Raw genomic sequence first — 26,897 nt, forward strand, 5'->3', positions numbered from 1 at the left:
TATATATATTGAAACAATTTTGTAACTTAAAATACTATCATGGTAGAAACTGATAAAATATAGTTTTATAAAATATTTCACCCTTTAAAATGACTACCATAGTAGAAAAAAATAAGTTAGATAAATAAGTACAATTATAATAAGTAGAAATTTAAAATCCTTAAATTATTATTTCTAAAGTCTAGGATCCCAAGTATTAAAAAAAACAAAATAAGTGTGAAAAGCTCAAAAGATCTCTTTAAATTGAGAATATGATAAATATAATAGAATAAAAAAAATAAAAATAGTTATGTATTTTAAAATCTTATAACTAGTTATCAACCTTTTCAAACAACACAAAGTAATGTTTGATACTATCAATACACATATACAACTATAGTCAAGTTACAGTTACCGAAAACAATTTATATCAATAAATATAATATAAAAAGCATATAATAATTGGCTTAGATTTACACAATACAACATCTCAAATAAATTTTAATTTCTTAGATACCATTAGGCTAAAATTATATATTTCCAACCTTATGCTCCCAACAAGTGTAAATCATAAACCAACAATTAAAATAAATAATTTAATTAATTTTCAAAATAAGTTAATTATATAGCCTCATAATCATACCATTTCAAACCATTCAAAATAAATTAGACATCAAAGTTATAATCATCTAAAGTGTATAAAAAACATACCATTTCTTAAATAGTTTGTAGTAATCCACAACGTATTATGCTGTTTTGCTAAAAAATGATGTTTTTTTTAACTTTTTTACAAATGCTACGATACAAATTAGATTTTCACGCTTTGGTAAAGTTATTTTACTTTGATTTTTAATAAATATGTCTATAGTAGATCGTTTTGAATATGAAAAATTTTAAATTTGGTATTCCGGTTGGAATGACTGTAATTATCTGTGGTTTAGTAAGAATATCTTTACTCGTCATTTTGAAAGATTTTACACGAGCTAATGCAAGGCGGGCATTCAATAGAATTGAGGAGTTGAAAGATGAGGAAGGGACGTGGATTTACGAGACGGAGGAAATTCGACAATTATCCCTTGATTTCTTTTCGAAGTTGTTTGCGGAAGGAGGCTAGAGGCGCAATTGAAGGACAGATGTATCATTCTCGGCTATTAATAAGTCCCTGCTTTGGTCAATGTCACGGGTCGCGGGATTGAAGAGAATGAGGTGCGGGATTGAAGAGAATGAGGTGAAGAAGGCTATCTTTGATATAGGGCCACTTAAATCTCCTGGACCTGATGGCTTAAATGCATTATTTTTTCAGAACCAATGGGAAGTTATTGGCCTTACTGTGATTTTTCTTGGTGCAGGATGTGTTCCATGAGCCCTCATTGATCGGGCTTATCAACGAAACTCTTGTTCTTATTCCGAAGAAATATAACCCTGAGACGTTCCGTGACTTTCATCCGATTAGTTCATGTAATGTTATTTATAAAGCTATTGCTAAAATTATTGCCAACAGGATCAAAGGAGTTCTATCGATAGTGATATCCCCGAAGCAAAGTAGATTTTTACTAGGCAGAATGAGCATAGACAATATTATAGTTGCTCAAGAGGTGGTTCATTACATGCAGAAGATGAGAGGCAAGAAGGGATTCATGGCAATTAAAATAGACCTTAACAAAGCTGGTGATAGGGTTGGTTGGGATTTTGCTACTGGGTGTAGCTAAGAGTGCTGCAGGAGCTTATTAAGATAGTCAGATGCTGCCTTTTGACGTCTAATTGTGAATTTTACAGGAAGGCTACAAAACAGATGCTTCACTCCTTCTTGGGGCTCAAGGCAAGGTGGTTCTATATCCCCTTACTTATTTGTGACTTATATTGAAAAAATCACCCATATGATTCAGGATGAGATTTAGAGAGGAGAATGGAAGCCTATTAAGTCGACAAAGGATGGTCCAGCCCTATCACATTCTTTGCGGATCACCTTATCCTCTTTGCCAAAGCTAGTGTCAACCAAGTGGAGGTAATCAATCGCTGTTTGAATAATTTTTGTGCTGTCCCTGGTCAAAAGGTGAATCTTGCTAAGACTAGAGTTTTTTTTTTTTTTTTGGGCGAATGTCACCCACACGCAAACTTAACAACTAAGTGAATTGTTGGGATTCTCGGAGACAGCTGATCTGGGTAAATACCTAGGAGTTCCCGTACATGATACATCATAGTAGAGTTACGAAGAGTACGTATGGATGCAGAATGGATGAAGTTGAAAGTCGACTGAGTATGTGGAAAGCTAGTAGCTGGTAACCTATCTCTTGCAAGTAGGAATACTTTGGTCAACTCGGTCGTTTCTGTTATCCCACTTTACTGGATGCAGTCTGCTATCCTTCCTGTAACTGTTTGTGAGGAGGTTGAAAAATCTGCCAGAACTTTCTTATGGGGGTCTACTGGAGAAAAGAGGAAGGTCCATCCGATTGCATGGGAGGATGTGTACCGAGAAGAGAAGAAAGGAGGCCTTGGTATTAAAAATTTGCAGGCTCAGAACCAGGCTTTTCTTATGAAGAGAGGATAGGATTTAGTGCAACAAAGGGAAGCTTTGTGGTCTAAAGTCGTGTGAGAAGCAAATATAAATGCGGAGATGACCTTCTTCCGAAGATCGAACGCTTGAGGCTTGGATCACATTTTTGGAGCGAGATAAAACAAACGTGGGATCTGTTGGAATTTGGGTTAGATCATGTCACAACCAGCTATGGGGTGAATGAAGTGAGATGGAGGTTTGAGAAAAACGGCATCTTTTCGATACGATTGGCTTACTCTCTCATCAGAGAGGATGATATAGAGGAGGAAAGTAAATGGAAGAAGCTTTGGAAGTTGTAAATCCCTCAAAGATGCAAGAGCTTCATGTGGTTAGTCCTCCAAGACCGTCTTTTAACCAACAAACAACTAGGCAGAAGGGAACTGTGCACTGATACTGTGTGCACGGAACGTAAGATGGGAGTAGAGAATACTCTCCACATTCTAAGGGATTGCCCGGAAGCCCAAGAGATGCGGAGGAGGAACGTTCAGACTAAGCATGTGAGTAAATTATTTGAGCTGGGATTCTAGGATTGGTGTAGCTGCAATATGAGTTGTAATGTTGAAAGGTACGAAGGGGAATGGAGCTGTTGGTTCTTGGTGGTCTGTTGGCTTTTATGGAAAAGGTGGAACGAGAGAGTTTTTCAGAATTCAATTTCTAACATGGCTGATCTAGTGGCTCATGCCCGAGGGATGGATAGATGTATGACGAAAGTAAATAACCAGCTGGGGAAGATGAAACTGGGGTTGAGAACTCTTGAGCAGGAAGCTGAACTTTTGGGCATGTCTTTTGGGATTCATGTTTGCTTGGGATGGGGGAATAGGTCGGTGCACAGTTTATCGCGATTGCCAAGATCAGAGAGGAGATAGAGTTGTATGAACGGCGGAACGAGCTGTTGGAGATCTGTTCTCTTCTTGAAAGGGAGTGGACTGTTGACTGTGGAGGTGCATCACATCCAACGTGAAAAAAACTATGAAGCGAATTGTGTCGTTAAGATGGTTCTGGGTGCATCTCCAGGATTTCATGTCATCCTTCCTAAGGACCCATCGTGTGAAGCCATTTTAAGGCCACCGTAGGAGGCTTGTTTATTTTGTTTACTTTGTTCTCTAGTTATTTCCCTTTTATCAAAATAAAAAATAAAAAAGAGTAAAACCAATGCTTCAATTAGAGAGAGAACATTAATCACGCCTGATTTTGGTTTAGAAGCAAATGACAACCAACACGAAACAAATATGTCCACAAGTAATACAAGACCTCAATTTCTTGTCTCTCATTTATTATTATTTTTTTAACTTGCAATCAATAGAGGTACTATCTGATGCAAATGATTAAAAATAAAGATGTTTCAGGAAAATTAGCGAACATTTTTTTTTATAAATAATTGACTTAATCAAGTTTTAAAATCAGTAAATTAGTTGTCATTTATCAAGCTCCCAAATTTATGAGGTTGGCAGGAATATTAATTAAAGGCAATATGTTTAGAACCCGGAAAAAAGGAAACTGCCAGCGGACTTGGGGTGATACCACTAATTTATTTTGCTAACAAATCGTCAAAAAGAAACAGATATCATAATGGAAAAGGAACTGAAAAACTGCCGAAGGGCATTTCCCATTAAATATACGACTGTACAACATATTAACATGATGCCAACTTGAAAATATCGTCAAAACCCTGTACTACTCAATTCTAATTCAGGAGACCTGCAACGTAATACCCGTATTCACCAGCCGCCCCTCCCAAAAAGAAAGGAGGAGAAAAGGGGCAAAAAAAAAGGTCAACCAAATCCGAATCCTTCACTTCCTTCATGAATTGCAAGCAGTAACCTCTCTTCCAGATGTTGTTTTGATGGATATTCCGGCAAATCTAACTGATTGAAACTGCGTTAAATAATAATTATCGTTACATATTTCAGTACTCATTATAGCTTCGATCTATTTAATAGAAGAAAAGCGGGAACTTAAGGAGAAACCAAAACTAAAACGTCCATGAAACAATACAGCCATTTCAAAATGATGAGGAAAGTGTACCAAGTATGAGCAGAAGGTAAATGATCAGGGCTTCCATATGCTTTGTGTATCTGAAATTTCTGCGAGCCAGAAATTCCCTGAAGGGCGCTAAACCCTTCCAAAGGCACCTGAAAAATTGAAAGCTAAGATCAGACATTACAGTAATATGTTTCACATTTGCTAACAGTATAGATGAAACAAAATCATGTGCCCTGGTTAGATTATGATCTCTACGGCTTTAAGAAACGGTTAAAGCTCATACTGAGGGCAGAATATTCTAAGGGGATAAAACTCAATCAGCATACTCAATAAATTACACTCTCATTCCTCACATTTCTCAAGTCACCATAATTTTGACGAAAAGAAAATTCCAGAATTTCACAAAAACACCACACTTTACAACCTCACTCTCCTAAACTAGATTGAACTGTAAGACACGGCACTGTTGAATGTAGGGAGCATTTCATTGGCTTCAAATTATGTTTCAACCAAATTGATATTAGGATTAAAGATGAGAACAAGGGGGTCCAAAAGAAGGGGTTTTTTTTTTTCTTTTTTAAACACAATCACCCATTATTCATGGGCCGAGCCAGGTAGGACCACATTGGTAGCAAAACTCACCCAACAAGTACTTAATACAACTGCATACTCAAGAGTCTAACTCGAGAATAATGGTTAAGCTAGCAACTAGATAACATTGAACCCATAGAGAGACAGAGAGAAAACCATAGAAAAAATTATAAGCTAACATAACGGTTCAAAAATGTATTGAAGCAGTTTACCTTGGATGTGCCTGTCACAAACTGCAATAATCGTGCCTTGTCTTCTTTGCTGAAATTATGGACAACCTCCCAAAACCATTGGATGATAGGTGATGCAACACTGTATCCAGAATATTCTGTATTTGCTCTCAAGTCATCCACTGAAAGATTGATGCAGAAATTGTTTTAATTAACATCTCATGCAACTCTAAGACTTGAAAAGATGTAGAGCACAAAGCAAGTACTCATCAATTAATTCCATGCAAAAAATATATATAAGATAAAGACTAACAATCAATATCAGGGAGGCCGCTGATCAATAATTCCAGCTCCTTGTCATTGAATATAGATATCAGGTCCCTCGGAATTAATTCATTGAATCCTTCCAAGAAAGCATTTATTTGAGGTCGAATAGCAGTTGTCAACCGATGCTCAGCAACCAAATCAACATATTGATGCTTATTCTCTTCTGTGACTTTAATATTCCGCCCGCCAAGAATCAATTCATAATCAGTCACCTAGACAAGTTCACCACATTTAGAGTAGGGAAAAAACAATCTAATAAACTGTCACAATAAGTAGCAAAGCAGTCATTACTTCTGTTCGTTCATATAATATGAGCTTTTCTTCATCTGCATCAATGCTAAAAGTGAGATCCAAAACATCACTGATATCATTCTGCAAGACAACAGAGAATGTTGTAGTAATCAATACATGGAAGAGTGAAGAGAGCGCATAAAGAAAGGAGAGAGAAAATGCAAAGCTGCACATGCCTCAAGCATCCATTTCAAATTTTTGAAGTAGCCAGGATCAATGGCTTCAATATCGTGGTATGTAACTTTGACTCCCAATATGTGCTTGTAGAATGATCTAGTAAAATGGACATCCAACAGCTGGCCATCAAATAACGCTTTCCCAACCTGCACAAGGTAGGAAGGTGAATAAAAAAAGCTTCTATGATCGAGCCTAAATGATATGAGCAGTTAAAGTGGGACTCACCACTCTACCAACAAATTTGAAATAAGAAAGGTGTTCTGTTTGGTAAACAGAGTTAGGGTTTGGCTGAAACGTTGATTCATTACCCACTGTTGTAAAAAGTAGTGCTCCTTTGTCAAAAATAACTCTGGACAACAACTGATACCATTCCCGTGTAAGCCCACCTGCGTCAATACCTTCCTCCCCTTGAAAGTGAACAGTCAATCGTCCCTTCAAATCATGGGTTGATCTCAAACGTAGCTGGTTGTAAGAATCTTCTAGAATATAGGCCCTTCTTACTGATATTCTCAAGGGACTGTGGTGATGGTCATGCTGATGCTTTATCTTTGATCTGAAGTGGGCTCGCTTGTTATCAAAATCAATAAATCTTGGAACCTTCAGCATTAGGGAGAAAGACTTCTCAAGCAAGCCAGGATTTTGTCTGATGAAAGCATTTAGTAGCTTCCTATGCTTCTCTGAAAACTTGACAAAAGCAGCATTTTTCTCATCTACCTTTCCAGCAAGTCCAGATGTTTTCTGCTGCGTAGCAGATGTGCCAGCCTCTTCAACATCAGAAAAGGCAGGAATAGCTGAGTCATGAATAGCCCCTGGATGTGCAGGATGCAGCTTCTCACTGACCACGAAGAAAGATTCTATATATGGCAAGATATTTTGAGAGCCAGCTGGAAGTGGAGACATCGCACCAGAAGGTTTAGACACATAAGTTCTAGAAGGCATGAAAATATCAGAGGCAGACTCTGAGTAGGATTCAATCTTGCTTATGCAACTGCTCAGCTCATGCCACAAAGGCTCTAAAGCTGTATTGATTTCCCAAACTTCAGAAAGGGCAGAAAGATCGATTTTGTCACCCTCCCTCTCAGTCAGTGAGGTGACAAGGGAACTTAAAGCCTGCAGAACTCTCAATATTGCAGCCCCGTCAGAAGAAGATGTACTAAGAAGGGCTTCCATTGCTTCACTGAAGACACGTAATTCATTCATTGCAGATGAAGTCAACTTTTGAACTTCTTCCACCAGCTCAGTGACAAAAAGCTGACAATGATTAGAAGCATTGGCAACTAATTTCTTCATCACCTCTGCCACAAGAGCATACGCATTGTCTGACAAACTGAGAAGTAGACATAAAACTTCAGATCAAACTACATCATTACTCATATAAAAATTCATTTATACAATGCCCTTACTGAACCAATCTAATCTAATAGTGTGTGATATGAATAATGATATTGCTCACAACAACCAGGAAACACCAACAAGACTGGCGATAAAATAAAAGGAAAATGATAGATAAATAAATAAATAAATGCTACATCAACACTGCCCAAGAATCAAACCACTAGTGCTGAAATGTAGACGGATAGGAATGTTAGTATAAAACCCTGGAAAACAGGTGGCCGATCCCCAGTGGTTTTGTCACTCCCACACCTACCCTGTAGTTAGCTAAACTAAGCCCATTGACAAAATACATATAGCAGAATAAGCATAATCAACAACCATAAGCCCATAACCATACCCTTCTTGTGCAAGCAATGAGCACAAAAGCCGTAGTTCTGCCTGTGGCAGATTGCTTAATACTCTCAGACTCTCATATTCCTTATCAGTACCAGAGGCTGTGGCTTTGGATGACTCAACAACTTTCACAGATGCATCAACATGAGAAGACATGATGTTGGAGTCCGCATGCACATCAGTATCCATTGCAGAAATTTGTGGTCCCGATGGTAGCTCAGAAGTAGGAACTTGGGGTTTCTCATATGAAGTAGATTTACTTCCAGCACTATCAATGATGACTTCCAGAAGATTTAGCAGCTTGAAAACATAAAAAGAACGTGTTAAATCATGTCCACACAGCACAGCCAGCAGGAATAAAAGATTAAAATGGTGCTGAAATAGTCACGCAAAAATAACTGATTACCTGTTCAAGATGCGCTATGCTCCTCAGATAAAGGGGCTGGTTCAATAGACTCAAAAGCATTGCAATGGAGATATATTCTTCTTCTTCAACAATTGCCACAGACTTACCACGTGTATCAGTATCTGGCTCTTTTAATACACAATGAGGCAGCTTAAACTGAAGCATAATTTTTGCTACATGTGGATGATTTCTAGCAAGATATGTGAGAGTCTCAAGCACACGCCGGGAGAGCAATGGAGGAACTCCTACATAATCAAAAAATTTAAATCATTTCATAAACCTGCCTCACCAAAAAGACGCACCAAATAATATAAATGATCACTCTAGGGTAAATAGAATTAAAACAATAGAATCCTTCCAAGTACAGTCCCTTAATTTTGTTTGCTTGGGACAATTCAAATCTATGAACACTGATTTAAATATGACAAGTTACGTCAACGAATAACAGAGTCATTGTCACTAAGGATGAGGTATGATCTGTTGTTTATCCAACATTAAGTGTCACACTCAAACCACTAGGGACAGACCCCCCACCCCACTCCACATACTCCCTCTGTTTTCATCTGTAGGAGAAACTACCACTTTTAGTTTATTTTTTTATATAAGCAAAATCACATTTTTCAATAAGCATTTATTGCAAACTTCCTAAATTACCCCTCATAATTTTATCATTCATAGTCATAATAGACAATTAATGAAGGCTTGACTAACACAAGTAATGAAGAGTATTGTAGTCCCATTCTTTTATTTATAGATACAATTAATATAGTTAACCAATTTTCTTAAACCGTGTGATACAATTTTCTATCCTACAAATAGAAACAGAGGGAGTACTATCAAATGACTCCCCCCCCCCAAAAAAAAAAAAGGAAGGAAGGAAGGAATTCACCCCCTAACAATTAACATTTGGCAAAAGGACAAAATGCCTACCAGTAGAAGCCACTAAGATCACAAGTCAACTCATGAGTTACTATAATTCATTTATATTTTGACAAATTATAACAGGCCAAATTAAATCAAATAATTATTCTTTTATCTTCTCAATGCATATATGTTCTCTCATTATTTAAACACTTTTTTTTTTATACTCTCTCTACATACTTGGACTATGTTATTTAGAGAGGATAAATGATATGACATTCTAAGCATATGCAACAACTTCTCTTACTTTTCTTACTTTTTATTATTTGTAATATTGATCTTTCTTTTTTAACTAAATCCATTTCATAATATTTTATGAATAATATATAAATAATATATGCATAAAAAATATTTTTTATTTTCCCTAGAACTTTTAAAAATGAAACTTGCCTTCAATTCACATAAACGATTAATAATATACTCGCTACCCTTATTCTCCCGTTTTAAAATCTATTAATTTTTTTATTTTATAATTACACTTTCTAGTTTCTACTCATTGTAAAATCACATTTTATAATAAACAAAAACTGATTTTGCTGCCACACGAAAAAAGATGTTTTCTCCATTTTAATTAGTATATCCTTTGCATAGAATTAAGAGATAATAATATAGCAAAATTTTAAGATTCTATGAAAATTTTATCGAAATGAAAGTCCAAACAAATGATGATGATCAATTATTAAAAAAAAAATGTTCATATATAATAATTTTTTATATATATATATATATATTTGATAGATATAATATAATGTATCATTATTTTTAAATTTTTTATAAAATTTATTATTACACTGATGATTTAATAAATAATTAAAAAAAAATTTAATTATTAAATAATCAATAATTACATTATAATTTTTGCTATGCTGCCCCCTTAAGATTTTTTCTGGTTCTGTCCCTGTGCGCCACAACCCATCATCATGAACAACTTTTGCACTATATGATCAGTAACGTATCACTTCACAATCTAAAATTGTGGTCAACTAAGTATTGAACACAATGTCGGAAAACCTGCATTTCCTATCACCAGGGCTAATCAAGTGGTCTTACCATCAAATGATTGAGGGCGTGAATACACAACATTGCTCTGACAACCATAAAGTCTGTATTGTGGCTCAGCTGCACTAAAACAACTAGCAGGCTTTCTTACATCAAGCATTAGCAAGTCCATTAGAAATTTCACCAGAGCAGTTCTGGTTTCACTATGGGCACAGAGATTTAACAGAAGCCTCTGCAATTGACCTTTATAAAGCGGCTGCAAAATATTTAGAACAAAACAATAAGAAATAAAAAGGCACATGTTCAAACACTGCTGCTTGTCATAAATTGATACCTGAATTACGCGGAATAGTCGAATCATGGCATGCAAAGCTTCAGTATCAACTAAAGGTGCTCCATCAGCTTCAACTAGCTTAGCTCCATCTGACCTACGGGTAGAAAAGCTTCCCCCAGCCACATCCAATCCAGAAGCAACACTTTCACCACGCCTAGAAGTCTCAGCTCTACGACCTCTGGGGTACATACCAAAGAGGGTTCGGCTGTATCGGTGCGCAACCCTCTCCCTCAACATATTAGCCTCAGCAACAAGCGCAGGAGTAAGGTTGGCCAGGATAGCATCAGATGAAGTTAAAAGAACCTGAAGAAAAAAGAAGAATGTTCATCCAAACTTCAGAACCACAAACTTCAGCATAACTGACGTCTACCAATGAACTTACCTCTTCTCTTAAATCTGAAGGAAATGTCGCAATTATGGAGACTGCATCCATTTCAACAGGCTGTCCTTCCAATTCTTGAGACTGATGTAACCTCTGCGCTTGCTGTTGTGCTAGAACTTCAGCTCGAATATCTGGGGGAAGAGCTGCAAGGAACTCTGGATCAATATCCCCAGTGTTCTGAGATTCATTATTTGATGGTTGAGCCACTTGACCATGCTGAGCGGAAAGGACTTCAGCACGCAACTCCTCAGGAAGAGCATCTAAAAAGGCAGGATCAATAGCTCCTGACCCAGCATCACTGTTCAACTGCTGCTCTGCCGCTGGACCATCCTGATCTGCATCCCGGCTTGAATTTTCAGAAACTTCTGTAACACTATGAAGAGATGCATCTCTCCCACTAGCAGGAGATGAATGACCAACAATCACATTTGCCCTTCTAGTCCGTGCAGCCTGAGAATCACTCGATGGCATCCTATCTACAGAAACCTGCCTTTCTCCACCGTCCTCATGGCCATCAGCACTTCCAATTTCGACATCCAAGCTTCTCAGGCTTTCTCCAAAAGTTGCTCCACTGCCACTGCTCTCTTGGCTCACAGCTTCAACGTCCCGCGCAGCTGTTTCAATATGCTCAAACTGCATCTCAACTGCATTTGATGGAGTACTTGCTTCATCTGCTTGTACAGACTGTGTAGCTACAGGTCCCATTCCAGCATTGATAGAGTTATCAACTGCACCAGGAGCCACTGCAACAACTCCCTGACTAGCATCGATTTCCACAGTGATTTCTGTCCTTGCAGCTCCTAAATCTTGAGTCTGGCTGATCTCCCCTTTATTCTGAGGGTCTGCTTCTGCTATGCTTTGATCAGATGGCTTCTGAGGCATGGGTCGCCTTAATTGAGAGAGAAGGAGCTCCTCAAGACCTTGTGGGACAACACCAGTGTTTGATCCACCACTTTGTTGATTATTATCAACCCACAAGTTTAGACGATTTCCATGGCGCCCACTCCTAAGTGATCGGAAGATATTATCCAAACCCATTGAGTAGTTATCTGATAAATTATCTGGATTTTTTATTTCAGAAATAACGGTCATTCAGAGTCACTTAAAAAGTTTACAAGAAATAGGAATGACAATTTTTTTTTCCAGAGTAAAGCAGTAACTACAAGTAAAAAATAAAAAGTTCTTTACAAACTGACCTGATTGCCCAGTAAGATGGAATGAAGATAAAGGTCCCACTAGAAGTGGATGACGAGAAGGAGAAGCTGTATCACCAGTTCTTCCCAAAAGACTGTAAATAGATGTGGTTCGCCCTGGACGTCTAGATCCGAAAACTTCAACTGGCATCACGTGAAGACCTTCATTCGAAAAAGTATTATCTCTGCCAAATACCTCAATATGGTCAAAAACATTTATTCCATTAATTCCTTCCTCAAGTCGTAGTATCACTCCATCCTCATCATCCTCGTCATCCTCATCATCTTCCTCCATCACTTCATCATCAAAATCATCATCGTCATCAATCTCATGATCATCTTGATCTGTGTCAGGATGTGGCAAGTGATGGACTTCGTCTTCTTCCAAATCATTGTTTTCCTCATCATCATCCCCATCATCTCCAGACATCTCATCCTCTTCATCATCATTGTCATCAAGATTTTCTTGGCCATGTGGCTGGACTTGAATTCTTATCCCAACATTTTCAATGCCATTTTCAAGACCTCTAGCATTCTCCGACGTTTCATGCATGTAATCATCCTCATTGGCACGAGCAAAACTCCTATCAAGATCTTGATCATGTTCCATATCATCAGTGACAGCTTCAGACCCACCATAGGGTTGAACTGCATCATAAGACCCAATATGGTCAGCTGGAAGGGAATCAAGATTGGCCTGAGATGTCATTTCCATGGACTGGGGCATGCCACTGGTATTTTCTAATCTTCCAGATTGACCGAGATCTAAAGGCTTTGTTGAATTATCACCCTTCCCAGCATTAGACTCAATTGAATGGACATGCTCCTTGGATACCAGCTCAAGGGCTTTCACAATACCAGCAGCAGCTTTAGATGAGCCAGTATGGTCCAGATCTAGAACTTGGAGAGTGCGAGTGATTGATTTAACCAGACCAGAATCCACAAAAGTGGCAGAGGCCTCTGATGAGATGCATGAGCCAGAAGGAGTACGAGCAGCCAAAACATCATTAAGCAGATCAACAAAAACCTGAATGTTATTGCCTGGTGGCTTAACACCACTACATGAACCAACAAAATCATTCAGGATATGATTAATCTCAACAAACACCCTTCTCCTTGTCTCTGTGGAACGAACACAGGCAGCCACCAAAAACTGGTTAGCCCTGGTTGCTAGTTTCTGCCACCAATCACCCTCATTTTTCTTGTCTTTTTTGCAGCTTCGAGAATGAGGAAGAAAATTATGAAGAATATGGTAGAATATTCCACCCATGTATAAACCAGCAGCACTCTTCTGTTGACTGCCCCTAGCACTGTTCATTTCTGCATTTCGCCGGAGCAGAACATGAATAGATGATGAGTACAACAACAATATCTCTGTAAGAAGCTTCAATATAAATACAATCTTTGCAAGTGATGCAGACGCATCTTGGCCACTGGTTTCACTCTCTTCAGACACAGGGGCAACTGCTTTTCCTTTTCCCTTAAATGAAATATCAATATCCATATTACTTGATGTTGGAGTCCCGGAAAGAACATTTGAGGCTATGCCATCCTTCAAAGGAGGAACAAAAGTGCATATAGATTCAAGGAGAAGTTCTATAACATTTGTAAAACTATGAGCTGGTTTCCTATGAGTTTTAACACTCTTCGAATTAGAATCATGAGTCTTGCCATGAACACCGGCAGAAGCTGCTGAATTGGTATTCCCCAAACCAACCTTCCCATCATTAATTGTTATTTTTTCTTTTTCCAACAGTTTATCCTTCTCTTTTTCTTTCTCCTTACTCTTGTCTTTATCACGATCTCTCAATAGGACAATGTAAGGCCTTTCACCTACCATCTCAACTTGACATACAGACTGAGCAGCTTGCATGAAAATCACAGGATCTCGAGAAATAACGGACGTTAAATTTATCAAGAAATTGCGAGGATTGACCCTTCCATTTGGATGCCGATTAGAGGCAATTATAAGGCTATGCTTTATCTCAGATTCCATCGCTTGCTGGAGCGTTTGAGGATCTTCAAGGACATGACGGATAATACTAGCAGCAACATTGTCAAACCCAGGGAACAGACTGCTGTTGGGTAAAGAAAGCAGCATACTTAAACCACCCGCATCAAGAAAGCTAAGAGCAACAGAATGATTCCTTGTAAGATTGGAACATAATAGAAAAACAGCATGCATTGTGTCTGAGGGAAGTTGATTCTTCATACAACTACAAGCAATTTCAACAAGTCTCTTCTGGTCATCTATGTCTGCATACTTCGAAGATAATCCCAAAGCAGACCGCAACTTGTTTTGCCTGTCCTCATCAATGGTAATTGATGTCTGCCGACCATTCAGAGATTCATTCTTCAGCTGCTCTGCAATTTCAGAATTCAATTTTTGGTCCACTTGAAGCAATCTGTCTAATGCAAGAAAAGCAGCAGTAACCCATTTTGGCACTTGCTGTTTTTCCCGGATATCAAGACTAGAATTCCATTGGTAGAGTAAATCTGAGGCAATCCTGATCAAGCCACTCTTTGAAGCATCTTCCCTTGCAACAGAATCCTCATTAAGAACTAAAGCAAGAACGTGAAAAAGAGCAGCCAGCATGGAATTATTCCCATTACTAGAAACCAAACCACATTCTTTGATTTGGTTGACCATAAAAGAAACAACAGTAGACCTATATTGACCGCCATCTTGAGAGCACAACATTACAAGCAAGTCTCGAACAGGAAAAGCAAGAGGTTCCTTAAGCAGAAGTTTTGTGCATGTACATAACAACTCCTCAACAGATGGAAGTTGCACTATCTCTTCCTCAAGTTGCTGAGCATTGTCATTTGCAGCAGCATCCTTTGTGTCTGATTCAGAGTTCCCTAGGGACATGGCAAGTGCCCGGGCAAGTTCATCATCTTCTTGCGCTTCCTCTGGATGGGAGAATAACCACTCCATTGCCAACTCCACACTATTTGACCCAACCTGTCTCAGAGCTTCTTCTGCTCTAGACCTTGAAAACCCCATCTCTACAATGGTTGAAATAGTTGCTTCATTAGGAGGAGGCCCTGTTATTCGAGCACCACTGCTGTTGCTAACATTTTTTACTTCCACACCAGAATAGACATGCCTTATGATAGAGATAATAGCAGAAATGAATTCACAACTGGAATCAACTAACTGGGCATGTGTCCAAACAGGAAGCACAGCCTTCAACACCATGGACTGGAGGACCTTCACAAAAGTCTCTGCATCCTTTGGGAACGGAGTATCTCCAATTATAAGGGGCTGTGCAAGCATGTGCTTCGTGAAAGAAGACAATATAAAAGAGGAGGTTACCAAATGGTCCATAAACTTGCCATAACTAGCTAAAGGACCATAAATCCATGAATGATCTGTATCTTCCTTATCCTCTTGCTTCACATTCCCATCATCAGTGTCCATAGGTGATGCAGGAGCCCTATTGACTGCAAAGAGCAACTGACTGGTAGCTTCAAATGTGGTCACTACAGATTGAACAACTCCATGTCCATATAGGCAATTCAGCAGAACAGGATTGCATGAATCGGGCCTCTCCATCAGAATGCTATCCAAAAAATCAATCACCTTACCGAAATAACGACACTTTGTTGATATAGATGCCCCCATTCCTGAATGATTTACATGACCCCCAAAGTTCATGTGCTCTAGAGCAACTAATGCAAGAACAGAAGCCACAGTTTTTGAAGCAGGACTTACACTTGCAATATCGTCACGTCGACGAGAAGGTAGAAGCATTACTTTTCCCAACTCTTGAAACAAATGGGTGACATGGAATGAAAGTGATCTGACCATATCACAGCAAGATGTATAATACGGCCTCTGTTTATCATATTCCTTCTTATTACTAGCCTCAGAAGCATCAGCAGACCCAGAAGTGTGCAGCTGATTACTAGAGCCTACCTGAGTGTTTGGAGAGCCAGCTGAATTCGATCTGTGTTGAGAACCAGTTGCGCGGCCAAGATCTCGATACAGATTTATAAGGTCAAAAAACTGGGATTCAATGCTCCACCCCGATGTTCTTCTCCTCAGTAATGGATCAAGAAACTGCCTGAAAGAGTTGAACCTTTGCTCTTCAGTTTCATTTGCATCTACTTCACCCTGTTTTGAATCAACAGCAGAACAAGATCCATCATCTTCAATCTCAAGCTTCGTATCTTCAAGCAAAGCAATTTGCCAAAGAATTTCACGATGGACATGCCCAATGTCCTGCAAAACATCCTTACAGCCATTTCCAAATTCTGTAAGCAATGCAGTTACCCAACGGTTGTCTTTTGAAGCTGCAAGAAACAGAAGGAACTCAACCAGGGAAAGTGAAGAAAAGATGCCACTATCAGTTGTCAACTTTGGATCCAGTAGTAGATGTCCTGAAGCTTTGCCAAGACCAGCTAATGCTTTTTTTAAATGCTCCCTAAGAAAGGAACAGAATGCCTGTGCCAGAGGTGTTGAATGATGTTGAGCAAAACCCTTAAAAACCATAGTGCTATGCAAAGCAATAGACATGCCATCTGAGGATTGTGCAATAGTTGGGCGCAATAACAACTTCAGTAAAGCTTCAATTCCCAATTTCTCAACAAATAACCTGCATGTTTCAGAATTTTCCATAGTCCTGTGAATTAGTACCATTAAATGAAAGATGCAAAGCCTAACAAACTGCTCATCACTTATCCCTTCTGCAACTGAATCTGATATCCCTGCAAAGCAGCTATCACCTTCATTTTCTTTTTCTTCAGGATCAGTTTCCATTGCAGAACCCTCATTAGCTTTTCCTGAAGATTCTAAACCATCACCACCCTCAAACGATGCAATCTTATGGGTGATTTCAATCATAATATCAACACCAGTACTTCTCAGATTAGACACATGGCGTAGAAGTTCCTCCACTGCATTAGCAAGAGGAACAATAGCTTCATTTATTGCAAAAACATACTTTTTGCTAGTGAAGATGTCAACAAGGAACCGCAACGATGAATTTTCTCTGACAGCCTCTAAGCCTGTGGAATTAAGACAAATGGCACCAAGACCATTTGGAATACATGTCAAAGCCTTAGAAGAAGGAAGTACTCCAGATGCAACAGAAGATAGAAATGTATCAGGAAGACCCATTTCATGGAGTGTAGAAAAACACGTAGGATCTTTATGGATTATGTCACTCATAACAGTAACAGCAGAATGATAAATGTCACCTCCAAACTTATCTACATTCCTAAATATCAAAGCCAGTGTTGCAGGTAAAGAGCCGTCACAAGAATGCTGGGATCTAGTAGAATTTGCTGGGGCATAAGTTGCAGAGCCAAGTGCCTTGAGTGAGACCTTTATGAGCCTCATCTGGGAATATAATTGATCAGTACTATGTCTTGAGCTTTCATTGCTGAGCATTAAGTTATCATGTCCTCCAGCCAACCCAATAACTCTATTTACCTCAACCTGTAATCTCTGAGCTAAAAGCTCAACACCCCCCAACTCTTTAAACAAGGATACTGCCGAGCTACTGTAATCCATAAGCTTTTGGAGGGTTTTAACAGCAAAACAAACAAGATGTATATGTGCTAGATCACCATCCTCCAGTAGAGGCAAAAATGTGGGTACCATGCCAGAACCCCTAATGTTACTCCCAGAAGTTGAAGTTGAAACCACATGGAGCAGATAAAACTGAAGAAGTGCCTCAACAAATGCTAGAGATGATGGATCATTTGAACTCTTCAGTGACAAAATTGCCCTCTGGAGAACATTCAGAAGTATCATACGGTTCCCACCAGCAAAACTTATACTAGAACCACTCAGTATACGAGCCCGTTCATGGGATGATGTGTATGCTGCTAACTGAGCTCCTAACGCAAGCATTGCAAGTGTTCTAATAGACCCAGATATGGTTTCCTCAGATCTGACAATTCTGATTAACTCATTTGTATATTCTGGTTCATTAGCAAAGAAAGAAACAAGTTCATCTTGTGCATCACTAGACTGGACCAGCACAATGAATGCAAGAAGGCAAATTCTGCTATAAAGCCTGCATATTCTAGGGGACCGGTAGGCTCTTGCATACCTAATTCTGGTGAGCAATGAAAATCGGAGCTCTGGAGGAACACTAAATTGCTCAATGCACTGCTTCAACAATGATAAATCATCTTTCTGCAAATGCAAATCTGGGATATGTATAACTTTCAAACTATGGGAAGCTGTATCAACCCCAGGTCCTTTCATTGGAACACCGGAGCCATGCAATTCAAAATAAAGGGTAGAACCAATGCGGATATTGGATTGATCACAACCACTCTCTACATCAGAAGGAAATAAGCACAACCCTTCATCTTGAGTTTTTTCATTTGCCATAACACAAGAGTACAGTCCCAGGCCCTCCTCTTTGCTTCCCCATCCTTGCGCTAGGGACAGGAGATAGCTATTCACTAAGCCACAACCAACCAGCTTTGCACTTCCATGAAGCTTGGAGGGATTTATTTTTACAAGCACTGAAAGAGTTTCTAATGTGGCCATAACAACCTCAGGATCTGTTGACGCTAGTAAAAACTTGAAATGCTGAAAAGAAGGAAAAAATGTAAAGGGAAAAAAAAATCAAATATTCCAGTAGCAATTCACTTGACTATACAATGAAGGAAAAAAAAAAAAAAAAAAAAACCCAAGAATAACGCATTATTTATGACCAACTCACCTCTAAGCCATCAAATGAAGTCTTGTTAGGACAATTCTCTAAAATTACTTGCATCACTCGTAATATTTGCAGAATCGCATGTTTTGGTAATGGGCTGTCATCTTCTAGAATCTTATCTGACAATGTCAGGTCATTTCTACAAGATATATACGTCTTGAAGTAAGTATCAAAATGAAGAAACAGCGGCCTCCAATGATGAAAATTCCCCTGGAGTTATGGCAATATATAAGTCAAGGGGGGAAACAGTAAATGAAACCCGTTGCAACAATGTTACCTGTTACCATGTTATTACCTTATTGTACTCCCATCGAAAGCCAGAGAGAGGTATTGCTATATCTGGTAATGGACACTGGATGACCTTGTCAATGAAGAATTTGATCTTAGGAGGCTGAAAGTATGATAATGACCAAATTTAGTAATGCTACATCAGCTGGGAAGTGCGAGAGAGGAAATGAATTAATGAAAAAAATATGATGATAGTACTTGAACCATACATATGAATATACATAATTTGGGTTATTTAGTTGAAGCAACTTTCGCAATATAAATATTTTTGACTATATTATTCAATTATGAGAGAGTAATATCAATAAATTCTTTACAAAATATAGCCGCCTAAAAAAATTCAATATAAATTATCAATTTAATTCAATGTAATATTAGTTTGCCCGGAGACAGACACACATATATCCAATATCAAGCCAAACTCAAGTGATTTGTTTTGCCATAAATTTTCCCCTGTTTCCTATGTCATCAAAAGGCAAGAGGTGCAAAAAATGCACTCATCTGTCTGTGAGTCAAGGCACTAAAATTAGAAAAGGAGGAAAAGGACAGGTAATATATAGAGAGAGAAAAAGTAGGCAAGTTTTAATTATTGAAACATTTAATTATCATTATCATTCCTATTAATTGTTCAAACATAAAATTCAAATAGGATAGTAAACTTTCAAGATAAAGCGTGGTAATGATTCCAAAAGCATTCAATTTCACCGAAAAAAAATTATATGGCTGTATTTTGCACTAAAGTTCAGATAAGAACCATTGTATGCATCTATATAGTGTAGAATCGTCATTTACATATATATAAAAACTGAACCTGAATATGCAGGGGGTGAGTTCTATCTTATTCTCATAGTTAAATAATTTTTAATTTCAGGGAGCACACTTTCTATTTGATTGAAGTGTCCATTTCCCATTAAATTATAGTTTGAACGTGCACATTAGAAATTTGGTAGATTAAACTTAAGAGGTGCAAAAATCAGTTATGATCACCAGGCAAGCTGCTCAGAGCCTCAAACCTTCCTCCTAGGTCCTCTCTCTAAATATATTGCCTTTGTTTTGACTCCGTATGATGTAGGGCTTAGAGTAGAAATTAAATGGAGAGGATCAAGTGAAAATAAATCCAAAACTCCATTTGCACATTTTGATGCAGAATTAGAGAATGGTAAAAATAAGAATCAAAAGACACGCTTCACCTGAGTTATAAACAAGTAAAGGCTCCTTATGTCGCGTTGCTTCAGCACCTTAGTTGTGCCTTTTAGTAACTTTAACTAGACTAATCAGTAAATATATTGAATTCTAGAAGTCCATGGACCATTGTCCTTGACGCAGGTCAATTCCTAAAAAATCTCAATCTCTAGCCTGTACTTCGACTCCAATGATTTGTTTCGCACATATAAATGAAAAATATTGTCAAAAAGGAAAAGAGAAAATTGACAAAATAATCAGACAATACATTGCGTAGTTGGCGACACAAAATGAACCTCAGAACAGAGTATATAACTTCCGAAGGGTAATTTCAATGTCGATGATGCACTTGCTCACGTTCTACTAATGCGAAGAAATAAGTGGTGAGCAAAACCTTAATGGATTTGATCACTAGTCAGAGATGATCGTCTTAAACCCTATTCGATAATATTATAAAATCGTATAGTATACTAGCAAGTGATGAAACAACGATTAAAGGGGGAAAAACTTACGGGTTCAGAGTCCAGTTTAACCGAGGGGCCAATGGCCCCCTCGTTAGACAAAAGTTGCCGCAGCCTCGACGGCCAGCTCGATCTTAGGGTTGTCATCTCACCTCAACTTCTCTACTTTGAACTGTTTTCCAGAGAAAGTATCAATAAATATCAGGGGAACGGCCGGGGGGGAAAAACAGAGAGGTTAATCATTGATCAAATGAAACTGATACCCAAAGCTCCAAAATTGACAAAGATTAGACCCAATTCAGAAACTTGTTTTCAGGGAAATATACCAGAGAGTAAGCCATACTTATTGCACGTATGTGCGTATTACTATTGTTATAAGCATGTCTATACTGGGAATGAAAATAGGAACCTGAGAGGTGACAGAGAAAGGGATTGATGCAGACACATCAGAGGCGCAGAGAGAATGGGAAGCCGGGGGGGGGGGGGGAAGAGAGAGAGGCGAAGCGAAACCCCAAATAGAAGCGAAACAGAGGAGAGAGGAGGTGGGATTGAGAATTGCCGTGCGACTCAGTATATTTTTTTACAAAATTTGGCCCTCTCTGGAAGAGCAAAGGGCTTGGGTATTGAGAACTGGTGCAGAGCTTCCTCACCGCCGGCTCGAGGAAGGCGGTTTACCTTTGCTACCCCGCAGTTTTTAGGATATTCCACTAAGTCGCTGGTTTGTTGCATGGGATAATTATTCTCCTTCTTTTTGTGGCTAGAGACATGCTCCAGCCCCATTTTTGGTGCAAGGTCAAAAAAAAAAGAAGAATCTCCTTTTGGTGCTTTGATAGCAAAATTCTTCCAACTATGCTAACTTATTCCACAAATAAAATTTGTTATATTGTGATCACAACTCAATTTGCTGAGCATATATGTAACAACAACAAAAAAGATTGTGTAGGGAGGTTGAGACTAAGTTGACTATTTATTTAGTGTTTAGTCTTTATACGTTAAAGTAGGTACATACGAAATTGGATTTCATCCAATCCCATGGAAAAATTAAAAAATAATAACATGAAATATTATATGTATTTTTTTGTTTTATATGGTTATTTAACTAAGTCAAACTCAAACACTGTCAGACTCAATTGAAATAAAAAATAATATATGTATCTTATTTGTTAATAAAAATAGAATTACATTCATCTAAAGTATATGTTTTTGAAAAATTAATATTAATAATTCTCATTAAAAAAAGTGTCAACATTTAGTATTTGATTATACTTCAGATAAGATTGCCTCAAATAAAATGAAACCTACGGGTAAAAAAAAAACAAGAAGAAGAAGAAGAAGGAAAACTTGTATTAATCATACTAATACCAAAAGTGACACTTATAAAATTACAAATACTCAATATTTGTGCATTAATTTTACATAATACTAGGATAAGAGGCTAGTTTAAAATTTTAAATAAAAATTAAAATTGAATTCAAGAAAATTTCATGATGAACAAAAATAAAATAAAGTGTATATAGATATTCATCTTATCACTCCAGTCGAGTTTGTCCACAAAACTCGACGAGCGACTAAAGTTCATCTTTCTATACAACTCAACATATTAGGTAGGGGTGAGCATCGGTCGGTTCAGTTCGGTTCGGTCTCAAAATAAGCAGAACCAATCGATCGAATAACACTAAAAATGAAAACCGAATCGAACCAAACAAGGACCGAACCGAAATTTGATAATTCGATTCGGTCGGTTAATTCAATTTTTCAATTTGGGCCTATTTTTTAAATATTAAAACAAACAACACTATAAAATTTTCTATTCGTTTTTTTCAATATGAGCTCATTCTAATTATATCAATATGACATAAAGCCCAAATATTATAAAGGCATGGATAATCAAATAAACAACCATAAATAAACACCGATGATTAAATAATAGCCTCATAATCTAGTCACAATACCTACTGATGAGAATAACTGATTGAAATGGGGTTTCAAGTAATGTTATTATTTTTTATTCTTTATTAAAATAAAAAATAAAAATAAAAATAAAATAATTTATAAATTAAATATAATTATAAATTAATAAATTATATGTAATTCGGTCGGTTCGGTCTATTCAATTTTAAATTTTATTAACCGAATCGAACCGATCAACCGAAATATTTAAAATAAAAAAACCGAATCAAACTAAAAAATCAAATAGACCGAATCAAATAGACAAAATTCGATTCGATTCGGTTCGATTTTCGTTTTGGTTCGGTTTTGCTCACCCCTAATATTAGGCATGTCTTGAGTTATCACTTAGTAAAGCAAACTTTAATTGATGCAAATATATATGGGTTGTGTAACATTCTGAAAAATTTAACCTCTAATTAGTTGAATAATGAGGATTAATTAAGTAAATTAATGTGATGTATGGTTATAGAGAGCTAACGAATGTTTAAGATTATCATTTCAACCTTAAGATTGACTCTGAAGTGAAGTTAAGCTACCCAAGCGTCAATAAGTAAGAAAAACAAAGAAAAATGGCTCCGTACCACATGCCGCAGCACATGCATGAGAAGCCGCAATGCACCAGCTAGTCAGAGCACGAAAACCTGTCTTTGTACCCCATGCCACTACGCATAGGGACATGCGCCACGACGCATAGTGCAAATTTTGCAAAATTAAGTCACAAAAACAAATAGAAGACATATAGGAAACAAAGGATACATGGAGGAGATGTGAGGAGCTCTACTAAAGCTTGAAAGATTGAAGCATTGAAAGTATTTTGAAACTTCTAAACATTAAAGATGAGTTTGCTAAGCTTGAATCTCTCTTTCTCTTCCATTCTTCTTGATGATGGAAGTTAGAGTTTGGTTGAAAAAGATGATTTTCAATCCATAGAGACTATGGGTTTAAATTCATTGACTCAAATAGAGTCAATGGGAGTTGATTAAGCTATTTAAATCTAGCACTTATGACTCCATGTGCTTTTGGTTGGTTATCGTCATAAATGTTTAAAAATCCACCATTAATGAGGTGGTTGCAGTAATGTAGCTCTATTAATAGTCATTCAGAAGTTCAATGAAGTTAATGGAAGTTAGAGAAAGTTAAGAAATCCTATGGGTATTTTTGTATGTGAAGGGTATGAATCTTAAGGGTGAAGAAGTGTTGATCTAGATAGTGAAAATTAAATAAAAAGGGATATTAATGAATTATACTATGACTATTTGTAAAATAATTACATTTGGCACCATTCAAGCTTCATTGAAGCTTTGAAAGTGTGAAATTGAGAGGCAAACTTTTGATTTCTCAAAAGGTTTGAGGTAATCGAGGAAATTTTTTTTTCTACTTTTGTGTGTTAATTAGTTTATTGAGTTATATTCGATGATTTAAATGTGTGAAATTAAATGAAATGCAAGTATGAGATAACTTACTTGAAAATCTACTATGATGATCTTGTAAAGTTCAATGATGTGTTTTTCATTTAAAGTTCAATAATGTGATTCACAAATGGAATTCAATGATTATTGTGGCATGAGTAGTTCAATGACTTGAAAAATGAAGAGTTCAATGAATTAGTATTTTATGGAGTTCTATGATATGTTGTTAGTGAGGTTAAATGAATGTATAGAAAAGGAGTTCGATAAGATAAGTAAAGTGGAGTTCAATGATTTGATTTTGTGAGTTAATTTGTATGTAAGATTAGTACAATGATGATGTCATACATGCTTGAACATTAAGTACTTGCATGCCTTGAAATGTTGCATTTTTATGTGTTGCATAGTCTTAAAAGACAAGAGTTCGCCTAGGGAGGCGAGTAGGAAACAAAATCCACGTGGTAAGGCTTCCATTTGAGCTCTATGGTTAGTCTGGATTTATTATTCATATTTTTCCACTTGTTCAATGAGAGACTATCCCACTAGTTCAATGAAATATTCAAACCTAACTAGTTTTTTACTTGTTCAATGAGAAAGCTAGTATAGGAAAAATGACACCTCAGAGTATGAGAAAAGGGGAAAACCATAACCTATAAGTAAGTTGGGCAACTTTAGATAGGTAACCTCTTACACGTGTTTGGCTAGGGTAGTCTCTCGGTGTATAGATGATCCAAATGCGTCATAGCCCATGGTTTTGTGTTAGAAGCATAAGAAGGATATAAGGAAGATGTAATCATACATATAGTGATAAAAGGGTATATGGTTATCTGTATTGTAACCTTAGTGAAACAAATCTTATGATTAGTCCTATTTTTATATGTATTATTAAATCATTATCTCATGAGCATGTGTTATTATGAATGAGAATTTTGAATTATGCTCTTGAACATGTTAAATGATTTGAAATTGAATATCCTTACCACTTGCATTGAAATTGATTAACATGCATTAGTATAAGTTAGATGAACCTTTGGTTAATAAGTGATTGTATTCACCCTATTACCTTCAATGTTACAGGAACTAGTTTATAGGGACTCGAACGAGGAATAGAATAAGGCTTAGGACTTTGATCCTAATAATTAGTAGGCCTCATTTATTTTCATTATTGTTATGTGTGTAACCAAGATACTGAAGTCAGGGGTTCAACTAAGGTCAAACTGGAATCAAACTAGTCATAATAAAATAAAATAATATAAATGAAAGGACATTAATTCTTTTTTTTTACCTTTAAAAGAACATTAATTCGTAAAACATTCATCTATATCAATGTTTCTGAAACTATTTCACTCATTATTAATATTAATTTATCTAAAAATTAATTTTGCCCCTTATTTTTGTCATTTTCAAATTTGCAATTAAAAATACATATAAATATTTGGTAAAAATAAGTAAATGTATTATTTAAATTGAATATATAAAATGCAATACAATACTTTGTTTCTTAGCCCAATGTCCTGGTTGCTAAAAAAAAAGTAGGTTCTATGGTTATTTTTCTTCCCAAAAATGTTAAAATGTTTATTCCTCGTGGAAGTCTATTAGTTATTGAATTATAAATATATCTTGTGGTGTGTACAATACATCTACCATTCAATATATAATTTTTTATTATATTTTTCCAACCATCTCTCATTTGATTTGACATCAAATTTCTCTTTTTAGTTTTTCAATCATCGTGATCCATACCTTGCTTTGGTCTTCTATTTCCCTTAGTCCTAGCACTTTCATCTTCTTCTTTCCTCCTACTATTCTTTCTAGTTCATGGCTAGCAAATGAAGAGTGTTGTCAAAGGTCGAGGATGAGACCCACAGACCCATAGAGATCATAGACGAGAATGCTATCGGAAAAGCCAAGAAGGTCAAAGCTTGAAAAGAGAGCTCATTGCTCAGGGACAACGAATGAGAGCTAGTCAAGGACGAGAGGCAAGACCAAGAAGCGGTTACATGAACACAAGGAGAGGATTCGATAATTTAGCTATTGAGAGGTTTTTGCATTTTTTAAAAGCAACCCGCCCAACCTACTTGACATAGGTGAGTTAATCTAGGTTAACCAGTGCCATTTCAAAACACAAAACCGAACTGGACACATAGTCAAGTCACCGGTTCACCGATTCAACTAGCCAATCGGATTCAATTTTGCAAACCATATGTATAACTTAAATGATATTACCAACTAGGGTTGTCCATATTTTTGGGCTTACTTGCATCAAGAGATTGTTAAATTATATTGTGTATTTTAGGCCTTAGGATATACATGTACTGATTAAGAAATTCATTACAAGGCCAAAATACTAAAACAAATAGGAAGTTAGTAAGATTGTGATTATTGTGGATTGATATAATGATTTATGAATTTAAGGCTCCCCTTTTTGTTTTTGTAATTAAAAGGTTAAGTATTGAAAATGTGTTTTACAAGTTATATTTGTAATGTGGTATATTGCATAGGTCTGTGTTAGTCTTTTGAGTGTGGTGTAAGGTGCGAGTTTGGCTTTTGGCACTTGCCATATGATTTAGGCACCTAAATTGTGTATCAAGATTGTAAATAAGTGAGTTTTTAAAATGGGTATCTAAATTTTAATTGAAAAATGCTATGATTGTGAAATTAGTGCCATTAGTTAGAGTTAGGAAAAAATTCTTTGTGGACACCTATACCACCTCATTTGGACATCGAATGAAGAAATGGAGAGTGTCAGAAGTTCACCCTTAATGCTATTAAATGACAACAGCGGTGCTGTTACATATGTGCATGCTTCACGACGCATGATACAAAGGCTTTTATACCACAGTACATGTATTATAAGTCATGATGCACCTATGTTTTTCTGCACAATTT

The 26,897-nt window shown here is 37.0% G+C and overlaps 1 protein-coding gene across 1 annotated transcript; it reads right to left on the reverse strand.

Annotated features, from left to right (window-relative positions):
• Nucleotides 1–4,105: 4,105 nt before the first annotated feature.
• Nucleotides 4,106–21,341, reverse strand: LOC129302998 (E3 ubiquitin-protein ligase UPL1-like). The gene is made up of 17 exons (XM_054941975.1): nucleotides 21,062–21,341; nucleotides 20,704–20,824; nucleotides 19,017–19,112; nucleotides 18,725–18,931; nucleotides 12,039–18,591; nucleotides 10,843–11,903; nucleotides 10,461–10,763; nucleotides 10,178–10,382; nucleotides 8,207–8,451; nucleotides 7,805–8,100; nucleotides 6,298–7,399; nucleotides 6,072–6,218; nucleotides 5,896–5,976; nucleotides 5,591–5,816; nucleotides 5,320–5,459; nucleotides 4,559–4,665; nucleotides 4,106–4,408 (listed from the first exon to the last, which is right to left on the reverse strand). The coding sequence occupies exons 2-17, from the start codon at nucleotides 20,797–20,799 to the stop codon at nucleotides 4,306–4,308; spliced, it is 10,968 nt and encodes a 3,655-aa protein (XP_054797950.1). The 5' UTR covers nucleotides 20,800–20,824; nucleotides 21,062–21,341; the 3' UTR covers nucleotides 4,106–4,305.
• Nucleotides 21,342–26,897: the final 5,556 nt, after the last annotated feature.

Source organism: Prosopis cineraria, unplaced genomic scaffold, assembly GCF_029017545.1.
Source record: "Prosopis cineraria cultivar Desert tree isolate PC_DT_omini unplaced genomic scaffold, ASM2901754v1 PC2, whole genome shotgun sequence".
Taxonomy (NCBI): Eukaryota; Viridiplantae; Streptophyta; class Magnoliopsida; order Fabales; family Fabaceae; genus Prosopis; species Prosopis cineraria.